The sequence below is a fragment of the Polyodon spathula genome, chromosome 12 (assembly GCF_017654505.1).
Source record: "Polyodon spathula isolate WHYD16114869_AA chromosome 12, ASM1765450v1, whole genome shotgun sequence".
NCBI classification, from domain to species: domain Eukaryota; kingdom Metazoa; phylum Chordata; class Actinopteri; order Acipenseriformes; family Polyodontidae; genus Polyodon; species Polyodon spathula.
The window spans coordinates 45,420,322-45,439,347 of NC_054545.1; the positions used below are offsets into that span (position 1 = coordinate 45,420,322).

Genomic DNA, 19,026 nt, shown 5'->3' on the forward strand with positions numbered 1-19,026 from the left:
CACCCCGAGGTGTTCATTTCTAGATGAGTTTCTGCGCACCCCGAGGTGTTCATTTCTAGGTGAATGTCTGCGTACCCCGAGGTGTTCATTTCTAGGTGAGTTTCTGCGCACCCCGAGGTGTTCATTTCTAGGTGAGTTTCTGCGCACCCCGAGGTGTTCATTTCTAGGTGAGTTTCTGCGCACCCCGAGGTGTTCATTTCTAGGTGAATGTCTGCGTACCCCGAGGTGTTCATTTCTAGATGAGTTTCTGCGCACCCCGAGGTGTTCATTTCTAGGTGAGTTTCTGCGCACCCCGAGGTGTTCATTTCTAGGTGAGTTTCTGCGCACCCCGAGGTGTTCATTTCTAGGTGAATGTCTGCGTACCCCGAGGTGTTAATTTCTAGGTGAGTTTCTGCACACCCGAGGTGTTCATTTCTAGGTGAATGTCTGCGTACCCCGAGGTGTTCATTTCTAGGTGAGTTTCTGCACACCCCGAGGTGTTCATTTCTAGATGCGTTTCTGCGCACCCCGAGGTGTTCATTTCTAGGTGAGTTTCTGCACACCCCGAGGTGTTCATTTCTAGGTGAATGTCTGCGCACCCCGAGGTGTTCATTTCTAGGTGAATGTCTGCGCACCCCGAGGTGTTCATTTCTAGGTGAGTTTCTGCGCACCCCGAGGTGTTCATTTCTAGGTGAGTTTCTGCGCACCCCGAGGTGTTCATTTCTAGGTGAATGTCTGCGCACCCCGAGGTCTTCATTTCTAGGTGAATTTCTGCGTACCCCGAGGTGTTCATTTCTAGGTGAATGTCTGCGCACCCCGAGGTGTTCATTTCTAGGTGAGTTTCTGCGCACCCCGAGGTGTTCATTTCTAGGTGAGTTTCTGCGCACCCCGAGGTGTTCATTTCTAGGTGAGTTTCTGCGCACCCCGAGGTGTTCATTTCTAGGTGAGTTTCTGCGCACCCCGAGGTGTTCATTTCTAGGTGAGTTTCTGCGCACCCCGAGGTGTTCATTTCTAGGTGAGTTTCTGCGCACCCCGAGGTGTTCATTTCTAGGTGCGTTTCTGCGCACCCCGAGGTGTTCATTTCTAGGTGAGTTTCTGCGCACCCCGAGGTGTTCATTTCTAGGTGAGTTTCTGCGCACCCCGAGGTGTTCATTTCTAGGTGAGTTTCTGCGCACCCCGAGGTGTTCATTTCTAGGTGAGTTTCTGCGCACCCCGAGGTGTTCATTTCTAGGTGAGTTTCTGCGCACCCCGAGGTGTTCATTTCTAGGTGAATGTCTGCGCACCCCGAGGTGTTCATTTCTAGGTGAATGTCTGCGTACCCCGAGGTGTTCATTTCTAGGTGAATGTCTGCGCACCCCGAGGTGTTCATTTCTAGGTGAGTTTCTGCGCACCCCGAGGTGTTCATTTCTAGGTGAGTTTCTGCGCACCCCGAGGTGTTCATTTCTAGGTGAGTTTCTGCGCACCCCGAGGTGTTCATTTCTAGGTGAGTTTCTGCGCACCCCGAGGTGTTCATTTCTAGGTGAGTTTCTGCGCACCCCGAGGTGTTCATTTCTAGGTGAGTTTCTGCGCACCCCGAGGTGTTCATTTCTAGGTGAGTTTCTGCGCACCCCGAGGTGTTCATTTCTAGGTGAGTTTCTGCGCACCCCGAGGTGTTCATTTCTAGGTGAATGTCTGCGCACCCCGAGGTGTTCATTTCTAGGTGAATGTCTGCGCACCCCGAGGTGTTCATTTCTAGGTGAATGTCTGCGCACCCCGAGGTGTTCATTTCTAGGTGAGTTTCTGCGCACCCCGAGGTGTTCATTTCTAGGTGCGTTTCTGCGCACCCCGAGGTGTTCATTTCTAGGTGAGTTTCTGCGCACCCCGAGGTGTTCATTTCTAGGTGAATGTCTGCGCACCCCGAGGTGTTCATTTCTAGGTGAATGTCTGCGCACCCCGAGGTGTTCATTTCTAGGTGCGTTTCTGCGCACCCGAGGTGTTCATTTCTAGGTGAGTTTCTGCACACCCCGAGGTGTTCATTTCTAGGTGAATGTCTGCGCACCCCGAGGTGTTCATTTCTAGGTGCGTTTCTGCGCACCCCGTGGTGTTCATTTCTAGGTGCGTTTCTGTGCACCTCGAGGTGTTCATTTCTAGGTGTTTTCTCCTTCTTAAAGAGAAAGCAAGACATTATTTTCTGCTTCATTTCAGAAAAAGAAAATAGAGATCAAAGCTTGAGTCTTTTTTTTGTTTGTTTTAAGACACTCCAGGGGGAATACTACGTTCTCTTCAGACGATTTCTCAACAACTGTAGATTGTCAGTTTGATCTCAACAACTGCACAACAGATTACACGTACAGTGATGGATAAAAGCGTTGCCTCACCCTACTGAATTAACACATGTTGCTTCATAAAGTCAAATGAAACCTGCTGAATAATTTTACCTTAACATGTTGAATTGCATATTGTTTTGTAGTGTACTATACTCATGCTACAAGTTACCTTACATCACTGGTAGAGACATGTAACTCTTACCTGTGCACTAAGATCAAATGATGTGCCTGTTTTTAAAATCCCTAAATTGAGGTCTAATATGGGCCATTGTATGTCAAGCATCAGATGAGACGTTGCTGTAAGCAACTCTGCAGCTGATGCATCGTTCATACATCCTAATCTCTGTAAATCGTCTTGGATAAAGGCATCTGCTAAATAAACAAATAATCATCATCATCATCATCTTTGGAACTCATTGCCTTCAAATATAAAAACAGCCTCTTCACCTTTTTTAAATCCATTCATAAATATTATATTAAATCTGACAACGGTTCTCTTGCCAGGACCCCCTTGTAAATGAGACGTATAGCTCAATGGTTCTGTCCTGGTCGCATAAATACATTTGAAGATTGAAGGTAAAAAAACAAACCAAAGACTGTGAATCAGACGTTGTTTTATTGACTTGTTAGTGGTTAGGCGATTGATAATATACAATAACAGAAAGCAAACTCATTTCTTTGGGTAAATAAGATACAACTACAAAAGTAAACATAAAGCTTCTCCATCTAAATGCTATTTGTGGTCAATGTAAACTTTTTTTTTTTTTATCTGATCACCAGGATACAGTCATGTAAATTAAAAAAATACTGTTCCAGCATATAATCTGATGCTTTTAAATGTGCCATGAAGCAAATAATAACCATGCCATTTCCCCAAGCCTTTCTAACTGTATTCAAAACAACTGCTGGGAATACACATTGGGCATCCACTGAAGAAGAGGCAACATCCGGGCTTAACGGTGTAGAAGTACATCTTCGTGTAATCATATCTTTAATATGGGTCATGAAATGATATTTCATATCCGCTGCATTGTCATTATGTACATGTGCATCATGCATGTGCTGCAAGATTCTTCATTGCTGCTTCTGCACAGGTCATTACTTTCCATGCTTATAGTATTCCAGCAAAAACTGCGTCAGTTCTGTGGGGAAGCATATCATTGTTGCACAGGCTTCGTTGCACAATGTTTCAGCGTAATGTGCTTCCCCAGTCCTGTCCCTCAACAATCAGCACGATCAGTCTTTTCTGAAGCATGTTTTGCTGGATTAGCGAGAAAGCACAGGAAATAACGATCTAGCAGTTATACACAATGTACACAATACGAACAGGTTAAAAATGTAATATTACAAACATTTTTGTAATGGTTGAAAGGAATAATACACTGTTTGGAGTCAAGAAATAACCCGCTTTGTTATTTGAAAAAAAAAAACACACACTGTTTGCTGATGGTTTTTGTACAGTACACAGATCAGGAGACACTTGTTTATTTCATTACATGTCGTTATTGAATCACGATCCTCTTCAAGTCACTGGTGCACCACAAAAGAGAAAGAAAATTAAACCCTAACTGAAAATACACAAAATAAAATTTGAACACATTACAGTATAATCATGCCTTCATAAAGTGAAACCCTTTTGAGAGCTCAAGCACATTCAGGGGTGCAGACTGGAGTCCGAGGTACAGTACACGGTTCAGATTGGAGTCCGAGGTACAGTACACGGTTCAGATTGGAGTCCGAGGTACAGTACACGGTTCAGATTGGAGTCCGAGGTACAGTACACGGTTCAGATTGGAGTCCGAGGTACAGTGCACGGTTCAGATTGGAGTCCGACGTACAGTACACGGTTCAGATTGGAGTCCGAGGTACAGTACACGGTTCAGATTGGAGTCCGAGGTACAGTACACGGTTCAGATTGGAGTCCGAGGTACAGTACACGGTTCAGATTGGAGTCCGACGTACAGTACACGGTTCAGATTGGAGTCCGAGGTACAGTACACGGTTCAGATTGGAGTCCGAGGTACAGTACACGGTTCAGATTGGAGTCCGAGGTACAGTACACGGTTCAGATTGGAGTCCGAGGTACAGTACACGGTTCAGATTGGAGTTCGAGGTACAGTACACGGTTCAGATTGGAGTCCGAGGTACAGTACACGGTTCAGATTGGAGTCCGAGGTACAGTACACGGTTCAGATTGGAGTCCGAGGTACAGTACACGGTTCAGATTGGAGTCCGAGGTACAGTACACGGTTCAGATTGGAGTTCGAGGTACAGTACACAGTTCAGCTAAAACCCCCACAACAGGATCTGGAACAGGATTTTAATTTTGATAAACTCCAGCAGACTAAGCTGATCCATCACTGTGTCAAACAGAGACCTATGCAGTGGAGTGGCAGCTAGGGTTCAATGTACTGCCATGACTCTCTATGGAAATCAGTGGGCTATATTCAACTGCTCTCCATAGTGCCAGATTCTTAACACCTCCACCTTTTAAAAATATTAAAATACAACCAAATCCGTTTTAATTAAGTTAATAATTGAATCAGCAGAACTGTCGCCCTTTAGACTGGATGTTATCTGGAGGTTATAGTTCAAGCTATGCATGTAATGCAATCAAAGGAAAAAGCAATTTATTTGATATCCCTAAAGCAACTGGGCTCCATTCAGGATCTGCTGTGCTTTATATAACACTCGGCTTTGAATGGAAAGAGTTGGTTAGGCGTCTGAATTTGCTTGAAGGCTAGGAAGGTCCATGACTATTACTGAAGATAAAAAGTCTTAAACAACGAAAGGGATACAAAACCATGCAGATGCCCTCGGCCAGCTAAACCAGCAACAGTATGTTTAACTGCACCTTACGCATTATTGATATCGCATATTATCGATATTGATATTTTTTAAAAAAGAAGCATCTTTGATTATATCGTATCATATATTATTCTACAAGAAACAGACTGACGTCAAAGCTGCTCTCTGGCTGGCTTGATCCTATCATTTCTCTCCCTTCCAAGTCCCTCTACTTTTCCATTTCCATTTTTTCATTTCCACAACATTAGTGCCGTCCCCAGCTGTGTAAGCCATCATGTACTTTCTAAAAGGCCGATGATAATATTACTCTGCTGCTCCCCTCTATGTTGCTGTGCTGTCGCATCCTGAAAGCACTTAGCTTGATTAGATTTCAGCTCTGCTAATAAAATGCATTTGCCACAACCAGAGCAAAGAACTTATTTTAGTCCTGCATTCCCTTCCCTGTAATGGCTTAATGACTTGAACACATACCAACAGCTGCAAGGCTAATAAATTCACTCCAGTTTCTCTTGAAAAGCACCCAGGCAAAACTAATCTAGCAGGTTTTGGCTAATACCACTTCCCCTTTTAAGAAAACCTTCTGATTAAAGCATGTGTTCATCATATTAAAAAAAAAACAAAACAAAAACCTAACACTATACAGTGCATTGTAAGGGTTTATATAAATTGTAATCATTTTATGTGCCCCTTTTTAAAAGGTAAAGAAGTGAGAAAACATTGAAAAGTGTGTGATTTTCCTGTGTTTAATATAAGGCTTTTCATATCTACATGCCTAAACGTTGCCCCTGTCTTTGTAGCTCTGTGAGTTTCTGCGGGTGACCCGAGGTGTATCCGTGTCTGACAATCATGACAAGAAACCGTTCTTTTTATGACTCAAAGAGCAGTTGTGACCTTGGACGGATGACTTGTTAATGCACAAGTGGCTTCTACTTATAAAGCTGATTCTGATCATAGAACCACAATCAACCCAGCTAAAACCGGTTCTCATGCACAAACTTCTGCTTTTGGTTCTCAAAGTGCCTGCTGGCCAGCTCTGTTAATTGGTGGAAGAAGGAGATTTCCACTCCCCAGTTTCCTACCCAGTATATTAATATCTGTAACTGTTCGGGGCGCAAGAAAATGACACCTACACTGAGGCCAACTCAGAAACGAACTCTCTGATGCCAGGGCGGGGCGCTCGAATGCCACCTGCAGATCTGTAGGTTTATCTAAAGCTTTGCTGCTCAAGATTCCATCTGCCGAGAGCTGCAGCTTTGCTTACAGGGTCTTGTGATTGCGTGCTGTACTGTCTTTGAATTTGCTTTGTTCCTGAATAAAACTCATTTGATTGTATGTGTTTCCAGCTCATCCTCCGTAAAAATGTTTCTGTTTACCTTAGAATTTCATGGGCTTTAGTTCCCTAACAATTCACGGCTCCACCTTGTGACCAAATATTGCAACTGCACTGATATTTCTGAGGAGGCACTGATGTCTTCAAAGATAGATCAATGGTGCAGCCACAGTGATTATTTCTTAGCAAGCAATTTATGTTTCAATAATTATAATGTACTGTACAATACTGTAACTGAAATATTGAGTTCACTGAAGCTGTTAGCGAAAACGTTGGTCTGCTTCATTTAAGTTAGTTATTGGCTTTAGGTTTTGCCAGACTTACTGCATTCTTCTCATGTCTAAAAGATGAATAGTAATAATAACAGTAGAAATAATGATACTGTCTTTACACACAAAAAAACTTAAGCATATATTTATATATTTAGATAATATATTTATGTATTGGCTATATATGCACTTTAGGATACTATATATATAATATATATAAAAATAATAATACAATATAATATTTAATTCCGTCCTGATGATAACACTATATACTCTTTAGTTATTAACCACACAGCTCACGACATAACAGCTACAAGCTCCTGCAGTATTGCTAGATATTTACTGTTTCTTTATAGTGCTTTGAACCTATTCTAACTCTATTTTTTATATATCAATCCTTGTATGCACTGATAAAACCGGGAAGCTGTACTGTGTACAGTCACTTATCAAGAAACAGAGTAACCAATTGTACCACCGTTCCTTGACTGACTGACACATTTCAGTCCCTTGTCACTCGTGACACGATCATTAGAGTGACTCAAATCCCCATCTCTTAATTCCACCCACTTATCGGTAGCCAACTGGCTAGCACTTGTGACGTCAGTTTGCTGTTTCATTGTGTTTTTTTTTTTTTTAATTAAATATTATATTTTGTGTTTTAGGACTTCGGAACTCTGGTAATACTTTCAGGAAGACTCCCTCAAAACACAGAACAAAAAAAAAAAAAAAAAAAAGTTGACATAAATGGACTTTTTCTGTGTGGTTAGGAATATATTCACTTTTAAAATATTGCGTGGCTCTTGTTGTTTGAGTATGTGCTAAGGGCATGACCAGAAGCTTAAACAGAATAAAATAACCCATTATATTGTTTCTCTAGGTTGCAGGCAGGGTTTCAGATGGTTATAATATTAAAACCCAGACCATCTGTCCATTATTTTTCAGGTCTCACAGTTCACCAGCTCAGGGGCACATCCTAGTCGCTGTCTCTTTCTCGATCTCTCTTTTCAGCCAAGAAGGCATCCGTCTCCTCTGCCAGCTCAAGCAAGGCCTGAACCTCGGGGCTGTGTTCTTCCATCAGGAGCTCTTGGGACTCCCCATCCTCCTCCGCATCCTCCTCCACCTCCCCTCCCACCTCCACCATCTCGGTACCCATCACCTCCTCCACTTCTCCATCCCGGATCTTCTTCACGTGGAAGGTAAAGGGCGGCACCCTGTATATGGTGGTCTTGGATCTTGCGTAGACCACGTGGTTCGGTGTGAAGGACTTCTTCACCTTCGCGCTGGAGGTCTTCATCTTTTCCTTGCGCTCAGTGTTGATGATCCTGGTGCCCAGTTTGCTCATCTTCTTCTCGATGTTGTGCTTGGTCTTCTCCAGGTTCTCCTTGGTCTTCAGCTTGGTCTTCTCCATCTTCTCCTTGGTTTTCAGCTTGGTCTTCTCCAGGTTCTCCTTGGTCTTCAGCTTGGTCTTCTCCAGGTTCTCCTTAGTCTTCAGCTTGGTCTTCTCCATCTTCTCCTTGGAGAAGGCCTTCTTGATGTCGTCCATGCGCCTCATGCCGCTGCGTTTAATGCGCTCCGCCCGCGACTCCTCGATAATCTCCTCAATCTCCACCTCCTCGTCCGAGGAGAGCTGCTCCTGCTTCTCGTCCCTGTCCTCGTGATCCTTGCCATGCTGAGACTCCTCCTCGCCCTCCTCCACCACCCTCTCCAGATCCTTCAGGGACTTGGACACGCTCACCCTGGAGGGCACCTTCACTTCATCCTGCAGAGACAGACAGAGAACGACAAGCGTGTCAGTGGCATGCGTCGGACCTGGGCTCGGTTACAATGCAATTGTCTAATTCACAACTATGCCATTTATTTCTATGTAATTGGGAGGACCCTGTTGTACCCTCTTGCGCACCTGCATAATTGCAATTGTACTTATAGTTGTAGTTGTTCCATTATATAACTGACCAAATAAAGTTTAATTACATATTTGCCATACTTATTATTTCAGGATTTCATAATTTACGGCAGCATCGTTAGCTTGATATTAGAAGCAGCTCCAGTAAATCAAATCTAAAACCCATCTGTATGTTTCACACACAGTACTGTAGTGCAGTTTAAAACCACCACTTTGATTACAAGGCAGTAACTCTGGTCAGAAACATGCAGACAGGTCAAGCAGACAGACGCTTTGATGTAGCAAAAGCCACGAGTGGAAACGATTATTTCTACTTGTCTATAGAAATGGCCTCCTGTAGTAACCTGCTTCTCCAGTCACAGCTGTGAATACAAATGTGACAAATGTAAAAAAAACAAAAAAACAAAGCCATAGGGACAGACAGACATGTCCCTTCATATTTCCAGATTTTGATATAGACATGTCCCTTCGTATTTCCAGATTTTGATATAGACATGTCCTTTCGTATTTCCAGATTTTGATATAGACATGTCCTTTCGTATTTCCAGATTTTCATATCCACATTTAACCACAACTGGACAAGCCTTTAAAAACCCTACCATTCACACATGGTAAAATGCATGAGACTTTTTACAAGTTGTTTAAGATGCCTAATTAGAGCACAAAGTGGTCTAACAATTTCACACACGAGTGCCTATTGTTTCTATCAATGATTACTATTGGAAATTCTCCCCCCAGAGGTTTTCCTGCAGACAGGTATATAAAGGATATAAATGACCACTCTTGAGGTGTTCTAGTACATGTGCACACTGCTGTATAAACGCATGGACAGGCAGCACAATACAAAATGTTTCACTATCCACTTGTAAATTTCTCAAGTGTCATTTTCCAAGTTCTAACCAGTAGCTTCCAGGGCGTCTTGGTTTTCAGTGAGCGCCGTCCCTTTTCTTTAGACACGTTTCACTCAGCCCGGCCTCGTAACGTTACTAATTACTGAGTTGTCTCTTAATAGCAAAACCACAGAAATAAATGACAGGAGTCAATCACACTGCCAGAAGACTGCAGGGAAGTACCGCACTTCCCTTATTATTAGTTTGTTTAGCAGACGCCTTTATCCAAGCTGATTTACAGAGACGAGGGTGTGTGAGCCACGCATCAGCTGCAGAGTCACTTACAGCAACGCCTCACCCCAGAGACGCAGCACAAGGAGGTTAGTGGCTTGCTCACAGTGAGTCAGTGACTGAGCCAGGATTTGAACCGGGGACCTCCATTTTTCTTCAACCACTGGACCACACAGCCTCCCAAATGATAAACCCTAACCATCACGTAAAATACTTAAAACACACAGCACATACTCTACTAAATAAACAGACACATGGTATGTATTCTACGTGCATGTATAAACATACAATATATAATTATAGAGGCTATATTTATAGTACCCTATTAATACTATTTAATAGCTTTTTAGGTAGAGCGATAGGATATTGTAGTATATGTTAATTATTCATTATTAATGCTAATTATATACTTAAATACTGGCAGACATTCAATAAACAGAAGTGCCACACTATTTTTCCAGCTACTGTAGAGTATGGGAAACTGCATTGCAGTAAAATTAGATTATACAGGGTACTGTTACAACTGCACCCTCTGCTGGATGCACTGTATAGCGCTGCCAACACTTTGCCTTTTCCAGGCTTCGGTCAGTTTTACCTGGAACTTTTTAGTATATAGTTTGTTGTTAAACTGAGTGAAACACAGCTGTAGTAGTGATATGTAGATGTTACATATCTAAAAATGTAGAAAAACTACCTTATTCGATAAATAGTCTAATATAAAAATAAGAACCTTGATTATGTTATATTTTTTATGTTATAAAATATGTAGGCCAGACAGGTACAGGATTATAGAAAAGACCAGACAATCACGTAAGCAATAAAAACGTAAATGAACAATAGTTCAACACTTTACAAAAAAATAAACGCAACACGAATGACCCAGAATGTGTAGAGTTTAGAATAAATCAAGTTAGATCGTGTGCAAGAGTGATAAAGGAAAATGAATGGATTGACTCGTGATGACTGAAGGTTGAAATAGTGGATCGCCACGTCATTAATACGTCAAAAGAACATTCACTGATTTCAGCAGAAACGAGCGCAGTCACGACGGCATCAAAAGCTACCGTTATATTAAATACCAAATTAACAAATTGACCCTGTTAAGACTTGATCAAACGCCAAACGCCAAACATGGTGAAAATACCAAACACCATGTAAGGATTGCGGTTTGCAAACAGCAGCAGCAAGCGCTGCATCCTGTTATGCGCTCTGTAGATAACACGGCGGTTTGCATACTGGTCTGTGTTGTGCACACCCCACACAGAGACGGGGGCTGCCTTCTGCTGGCTTGCTGGTGCAGGTCAGAACGGAGCCCCCAATCAGGGTTCACCCCTTAGCTCTGCTAATTCCAGGTGGATGCTGCCCGTAAGACTCGAATAGTCCCGGGAGGGAGAAGGGTTATTGCTCAGATGTGAAGAGGTCATTCTAAGTTAATAATTCCTGTGCAGGGTGGATCTGTGATAGTAAGAGAAACCCTATACACCGCGTATTAACTTATTATAAATCATTACAAAAAAAGCGGTTTTTTGTTTGCTTGTTTTTTTTTTTAAATGCGCGCACTGAAGCCGCATGATGGTAATTCCCTTCTTCCATGATCCCGTTTTTCAAAATGATCATTGCGCTTTTTTATAGTGAAAAGGGATATTTGCTTAAGTGAATTAAAACAACACAGCCTAAAAATAAAATTTCCTTTTGAAAACAGTAAAAAAAAAAAATAAAAAACTATTTAAATAATCTAAACCGTGGCGGATCTTAATACCGCCACCCTTTCCCCCCAGAACGCCAGTGTGGTTGAAAGTGGCTGATAGATATTCTTTGAGATTGGAACAGTAGCCACACATTGGCTGCTATTACAAACCCCATCATCAGAGTTATTTCTGATGAGAAGCAGATGTTTCAGACACATTCAGTCTTCTTCACATTTGTTCCAGCCCCTCCCCTGCAATACAATAGCAGGATGGGAGACCTTAACCCCCCCCCCCCCCCCCCATTTTCCTTTCTCTTCAATAAAGATCTGATGGTTAACTTTTGCTTAAGAGTCATTACATTTTCCACAGTTCCATCACATGCCAAGAAATTAGCTAACTTTTACTGCTTCAAGTCAGACTTTAATGAATCCCATGTCTCCCTCTGCTGCCAAAAGCCCTTATTGGTTTCTATTTCTGTAACCTTAATGGACCCATTGTTAGCCCTCTGGTCCTAACAATAAACGGAACCAGCATCTTTTTTCCATGCATTATGTTAACAATGGCGTAAATAACAGAATTCAGGACTTATGGAATGTATAAAACGCTGATAGTGGGATAACCTGCCTCTTAATCTTCGAAGCCTCGAAGCAAATGCTTTCAAAGTACATGCAGAAACAGTGACATCTCAGCTAGCGTGAACACTGGTATGTGAGATCTGGAAACGAGATTGTGGGAATTTTCATATTCTACAGAGACATATCTCTCCGCTCCCCCACTGTATCATAATGTGCCTTGTTCTCAAAGACAATGGGAACACACACAGGCACAAAAATAAAACACTGAGCTGTTAACCTCCACCTGTGGATACATAGAAAAACCATATGCTTCCTAAAAAAACAACACCATATTGTCAACCTCGCACAATACAGAAGAACGAAAGAACTGTTACAACATAATTCAATTCGCTTTCCTTTAAGCAGAAAGATCTATTAGGGAACAACCGATTCTGCTTTTGTGAGAATCCGAAGTTCTAAAAAATAAAGGTACTGTAGCAATTGTGGGTGCATCCATACTGTAAATATGTCTGCAATAAAAGACAGTACAATGCAATTCAATCACTGTGAAATGCCATACTACTGCTGCACAATAAATAATGCTGTAAAAGGCAGTCTGACTGCAATACTATCTATTCCCTTTAGTTTAGTATGCAGAGTTCCGGTGTTTTGCAATGTCTGATGTGCTTGAGTTTCAGGAGATTCACAAGTCTAATTTTCACATGGAGATCGACAGTACATCGCAACGCTTCACCCAGCAAAGCAACCAGTGGAACTATAATGCTGCCAAGTTTCAGCGACGAGGACGATCCACTGGGACTCTTTCAGCTACGTTTCTCAGCACCAGCTGCCACTTTTAAAGAAACAGCCCAACTCCTCTCCTCTTTATAAACCACATACACCACATGAAAGACTGCCCAGGCCTTAGAAGCACATATGGAAACTGTATTATACTGTACTGAGCCAATCAAAACCACTAAAACGGAACAGGCACGCTGAATGGGTTTGATACATTTACGACTCCTCATCTTGACATGCAGTTTGAACAACTGGGTGCAATTGACTTTTCCAAAGACGTTTTCCGTAGCTCCATAGCATGCTGGTCCTAAGGAAAACCACTGCTGCTAAGGTAATGTCAAAGCTTTAAAAAGCTAGTCCAAACGCAGTGGCATAGTTCTGGGAAATTGCATTGGCATGTCTGACAGTACTGTACGCATTTACCAGCTTACTACTGTAACCCAGAACGCCTTAGCTCAGGTGAATACCTCTTGGTGAAATATAGAACATTGGTTGTAGAACTAGTTTGGAGTGATCTGAAAACACTATTGCACATTTAACATGCTTACCTGTTTACAGCTAAGGCAACAGGAACAAACAGCAGTGAGTCTTTCGTTTCAGCTGAGCGGGACATAGACTGGAAATAGAAAGTGGGGGTGGAGTGGGTAGTGTGGGGGTGTATAAGAACACAGCTGCAGGAGAACTCAGGGGAGAGTTATGGGTCAAGCCTGTGTCATTCAGTGCAGGGGGGCTGAATAGGTGAAATCCAGTTGCAGTCACGCAGACTGACACAAACACAAAAAACTAAACTTTCATTTAATCCTAGTCTACACCAGGGTGGGAGCATCAAGCTCATGGGTTGGATTGCTTTCATTATTTACCACTTTCAACGGCCTTTAAGAAAATAACTAACCACCCGGTGGCACTATGCGCAACACTGAAATCCTATTAGAATAAAACAGCATAACTGAACATTTTTCATTTGAAATTGCCCGCGCTACCGTCAGCCCCTATTGGTCTCTGATTTTTTTATTTTTTTTTGGCGGTCTCATGTAAAGCAGATAACGCGTGTTTCACAAGCAAATTTACAGTTTCCTCCTGCTGTGTGACAAGAACGGAGCTAGAGCTGTCCTGGTAATCTCTGTGCTGTTTGAGTTACATTCACGTAATATAAACAAACTATTTTCTTTAATATATGTTTAATCTTTGCGGTGTATATTACTGTTTTTACAATCCATGGGTGGAACCTCAAACGTGCTTTTGAAGCCCAAATAAAGAAGCACCAAAACCTTAAAACATCACAGTGCAATACTGTACATCTCCAAGCTATCATCGGTAACAATACTACCTTAAACAACCCTAGGTAATAGAGTTCATTATATCACTATGCTCTACCCAACCATTTGATGCCATTTCCTGCAGGGAATCTCATTTTGTCAGGATGTTTTGATAAATCTAACCAGACATCCATTAATATGACGTTTGCCCCTGCCAGATATTCTGGAATCATACAGCTCTGAGACAGATACACTGTGTGGCACTGAGCTCTACCGACACCTTGTTTGTTAATAAAGCCACATGAACGTGCCATGATTGCTGCTACTTCCAACGGTGCGCAGGTCCTCACATTAGTCAGAAAAGTGTTTTAATTAGTCTTGTTATGTATGCCAGTATCAGTATTATTCAATCTCTGCTCAAAAGAGCTAACTGTCCGATGTCTTAGGTGTGTTTCACATGCCTTTGTCAAGGGAAAGTGCATTTGAAAACATATTTCTTTTAGTGTCATGGTAACTACACTCACTTATTTCTACTTCAATCCATTCACATGTTTGTGATGTCATTTACCACATACTTGATGATGTAATGATCTACGATTCCTTTCTATTTAACCACTGTGGTACTGAAGCGGTTTATACATGTATTTGCATTCTCCTGCATTGTACATTATTTAATTGTATTCCTTCTAAAATACAAATTCTAGGTCATTCCCGTCATGCTCATGTTTTGTAAAGTATTGAACTATTGTGGGTTCATTTACTTTTTTATTTCTTATGTTCGATGTTTTAAATAAATAAATAAATAGATAAGAAGTGATATTTTATATTTATTCATTTCTGGTCGAATAATCTTTCAATCTAAGGTTAAGGTAGAGAACCAGCTAATAATGGGTGCATTTTGCAAGGAAAAAAATGTGAAGCTCTCCAATAGCTGAAGCTGAAGTGTAAGGAAAACTGGAAAAGTCTTGTGCTTGCGCCAGTGTGTGGCAGTGACTGGACTCTCTCACTAGTAATACACCCATCATTCAATGGTCTCTGTCTCTTTATCTGCTTCCAACCAGGCAGCTCCCCTGACAACCACCCTCCAGCATATTCTACACGAGTAGCAACAGATGCACAGCCTCGTTTCTATAGCAACAAAGCAAGGTCCCGGAAACAACAACAACAGCAAGATCATAAACAATGGGAAAATACATAGTATAACCATGGGAAAAATATTGAAATATATATATACATATACACTTATGTGTGTGTGCAAGAGTGTGTGCCTGTGTGTGTGTGTGATTTCTGTTTTACAAATTCAGTCTTGATAAGCAGGCGTGTGTCCGGTTTTGTAATTAACATTATTACAATACGCCCATATTATGTGAGCTTACTCACAAGACAATAGGTGATGAACAGTAAAGGAAGCTTGCTGATGCTTCGTCTGGCAACCGCGTTATACTTTGCAGACTGAATGGGGGGGGGGGGCTGGTTTAACACCCTACACAGTCATCTAACTCTATATTAATCCTAAAAGTGATCCAAAGGGTTTAAAGACTATAAAAAACACAACGGAAAACAGGCCATTAATCTGCCACTGTGTAGACCATTAGACTTGCTTGTGATAATGCAGCACTGGTAACCACTAAGACACCAACTTCAATTAACTTTGGCTTTGAATGTGTTGTTTATTAACACTGGGTTAAGGTAAACTAGCAGCCTTCATCAGAGTGAATGACTCAGATTATAGCAGAATGGTTTCAGACTGCATGCAGTGGGACCAAGTGAGACTAGCTGCACTCCTGGATTCTACTTTTAAAATGACTCTACAATGAGGAGTTCTTATGGATACGTTTTATAATAATAGTAGGTAAAAAAAACCTGCTAGATAAATCAGTTCTAAAATGCACAACTCATTAAAACCGACATCAATTCCATTTCTAATTGATCCACCTGACCTTTGGTCCAGAAGTATACGCAGTCAAGCAAGTATGTATGCAGCCGGCCAGCATGTGAGCAATGTTGGCAGGCAGGTCATCATTTCTGGAAGTGTAGTTAGAGCCCAGCAAAGGGCAGCAATGCAGAAAGTGTTGTAAAGCTTAGGCAAGCTTAACAAAGCGCAGAGAAACACCAGCACTGTACGGCAATTGCGTATCGCAGTCAAGAGAACTGTGTGCCCAACTGAAAAAATGACTACGCAGATTTATCAGTTTTTTATTTTTTTCAAGGCTCGTGTCTGATAATGCCACTGGATGGATGCAGACTTCCCAGTTCCTGCACATGTATTGCAGATGCAATGGACTGCTTTTGCCAGAAAACTTAAATGAATACTTTATACAGCTGTCTATCCTTTTAGGTAAAAAGAGCCACACCGCTGTTCTTAAATAGCCACACAAATCTATACACACTGCGCACAGGAAAAATAGAAACGACTGTAGCAGAACATCATTTTAGTTTACTAAGCAAGTTTTTAAACAAAAAAGTGAAGTTAAACAAAAACAAGTTCCCACGTGATGACTCACTGCTCGGGGGTTTTAAATCCTGTTCTGTTGCTGCAACAATCAGGATATTGCAAGACTGGGGCTGTTCTTGGTTAAACAACATGAACGAGGCCAGGCAAATCTAATTTTCAAGCTAGTGTTTATAGTCTTCCCAGGTTCCTAGACATTCTTTTCGTTTGATTGCTCTGCCTTCTATTAAGAGTTAATCCTGTCTATACTCTGCCTCGTTCTTTAAGTTTCAGCTTCAGAGCTAGAAATTACAACACACTTTTTAAAACACTTAATAAATTGCAAATACTATTAAGAATTAAATTCACCCAATTCCATTTCCAATTCCTTTTTAAAAATCAATCCTTTGAAGGAAACTAGTCTGGACTGGCTTGGCTTGTCCTTTGCTTTATAGCTACCAGAGCACATTCCTATCCTGGGGCTACTGTTGAAGTCCCTAATGCTGATACTGAGTCATGGGCAGCTGCTGATTGTACAGCTGTGTTTTTGCAATAGCTTGAAGCAGCTTCTTTCATTTCATTTCTGGCAGAGGCCCCTGTGCCCAGTTATTTTACCCCCTGATTTTTTCCCCAGTTTGGAATGTCCCTCTCACAAAAAGCGATTCCCCACACTGCTCAGGAGAACTGAAGGTTCAGCGGGCGTCATCCGATCCCACCACCAAGCCAGCTTCCTCTTCTACACCCAGGAGCTCGAGAGCGGATGTCAGCGAGCTACCGCCCTCCGGAGGACAAAGGCCAGCCCTGCAGGTGTCCGCTCTGAGCTCACCGGGCGCCTGGCGGGTAGGGTCCGGTGTAGCGTGATGTGGAAAACAGTCCCTGACAGTTTTGTCTCCCTAACCTGAGGGAGCACCAGAGCACTTTGCACAGCCAGGACGCGAACCCGCGCTGTATGACTGCACACCACACCAGGTGACCCAAATATGCAATTTTTTAACATGAAAAAAAGAAAATACAGCATATTATCAATATCAGTGGGTTCACTTCCACATTACTACAAATACACATTGTACGAAGTACAGATAAATATGCTGGTACAGCTAAATAGACAGAGGTGGATGCCATTCTACTGCACCCTGAAAGAGGATAGAACTGCCATTTCACATGCTGTATTTCTGAAAGAGGATAGAACTAACATTTCACATGCTGTATTTCTGAAAGACGATAGAACTAACATTTCACATGCTGTATTTCTGAAAGAGGATAGAACTGCCATTTCACATGCTGTATTTCTGAAAGAGGATAGAACTGCCATTTCACATGCTGTATTTCTGAAAGAGGATAGAACTGCCATTTCACATGCTGTATTTCTATTCGAAGTGCACTTGATTTAACTGCAGTTAGAGCTTCTGATTTCAGTACCAGAGCAGTAAAGCAGATTGGTGGATGTTGAAACAGTTTTATTTTAACACGGCAAGCCTGGGAAACCTGCTTAGGCACCAAGCCCTATTTGCAGAAGAAACATCTGTTAGCTTCAAGGATACAGGTGTCCTTTATAGGTATGAAAAGTGACTGCATGACTTCAATTGAAAACAGACAGGAAATGACAAAAATCAGCAATCCAGCCGTCCACAATGAGAGCTTCGTTTCTCTTCTCTTAGACCCCTTTCAATTCTTCCCAGCACTGCTTGTTTACTTTTTCATTATTAAGTTTCCTAACGTGAGCCGCTCGGCTACAACTCATACCAAAATCGCTTAGTTTTGCGGTTTATATATTTTACCAACTGGATTGTATTTAGGTCCGTGTATATCCTCTATTTTTTCACCTAGAATGACTTTGCCCACAAAGTAAACCCCAGTGCATTCCCTTCCTAATTTCAGCATTCAATACATTTGGTTACCACCCCTGCTGCTTTCCTAGTTCAAACATTCATGGAGAAAGATCCCATTGCTAGAACTTCTGGAATTCTGGTAAATGCTTCACTGTGACTGGTGGAATTCTGATATGCAATTTATAATAGATAACAAGCCTTATAAACTGTAAGCTTTTCATACACAGTCTTGCAATACAGCAGCTTTTTTCAGTAATCAAATCAGAAACATAGAAGCTTCTGCAACAATTGGAGCCACAAAAAGATGCAAGTGGTCGTGAACACCACATAAAGCTTTTTTATGCCTAGTCTTTAAATGGAAATGCCTGACTTGTGTTTCATGCCCAGGACGTTATCACACAAGCTTTGCATTGAAAGCTGGGAATCTCTCGGAACACAGATGTACAGTAAGCTGCAGTTAGTGTTCAAAGACAAGCGACTCATTTTCCTGTTAAAAGACTTCTTTATGGATTTCCCAGTGGCTTTTTTTCTTTCTTCTTCATTTCCAACATTGACTAGAGCCTTTTTTCTGTTTCCATCTGCTTGTTGGACCGTCCCCCAAAAACAAGCACCGTGTAACCGCATGTACAAAAACAGTCTGTTGCCAAGACAGAAATCCTAACACAGACGTTTGGTAACTTGAGAAATGTAGGTTACTAAGATTGGACATTATAAAAAAAAATATACATTTCAACCACTTCTCTCATCGTGTGTG

At 41.8% G+C, this 19,026-nt stretch overlaps 1 protein-coding gene across 1 annotated transcript in view; it reads right to left on the reverse strand.

The window, feature by feature from the left end:
- Positions 1 to 6,871: 6,871 nt before the first annotated feature.
- The window catches only part of LOC121324070 (caveolae-associated protein 1-like), an 18,987-nt gene continuing 6,832 nt past the window's right edge, over positions 6,872 to 19,026 (reverse strand). Inside the window, exon 2 of the mRNA XM_041265515.1 lies at positions 6,872 to 8,451. Within this exon, the coding sequence (XP_041121449.1) occupies positions 7,666 to 8,451 (786 nt within the window). The 3' untranslated portion in view covers positions 6,872 to 7,665. The remainder of the gene's footprint in view (positions 8,452 to 19,026) is intronic.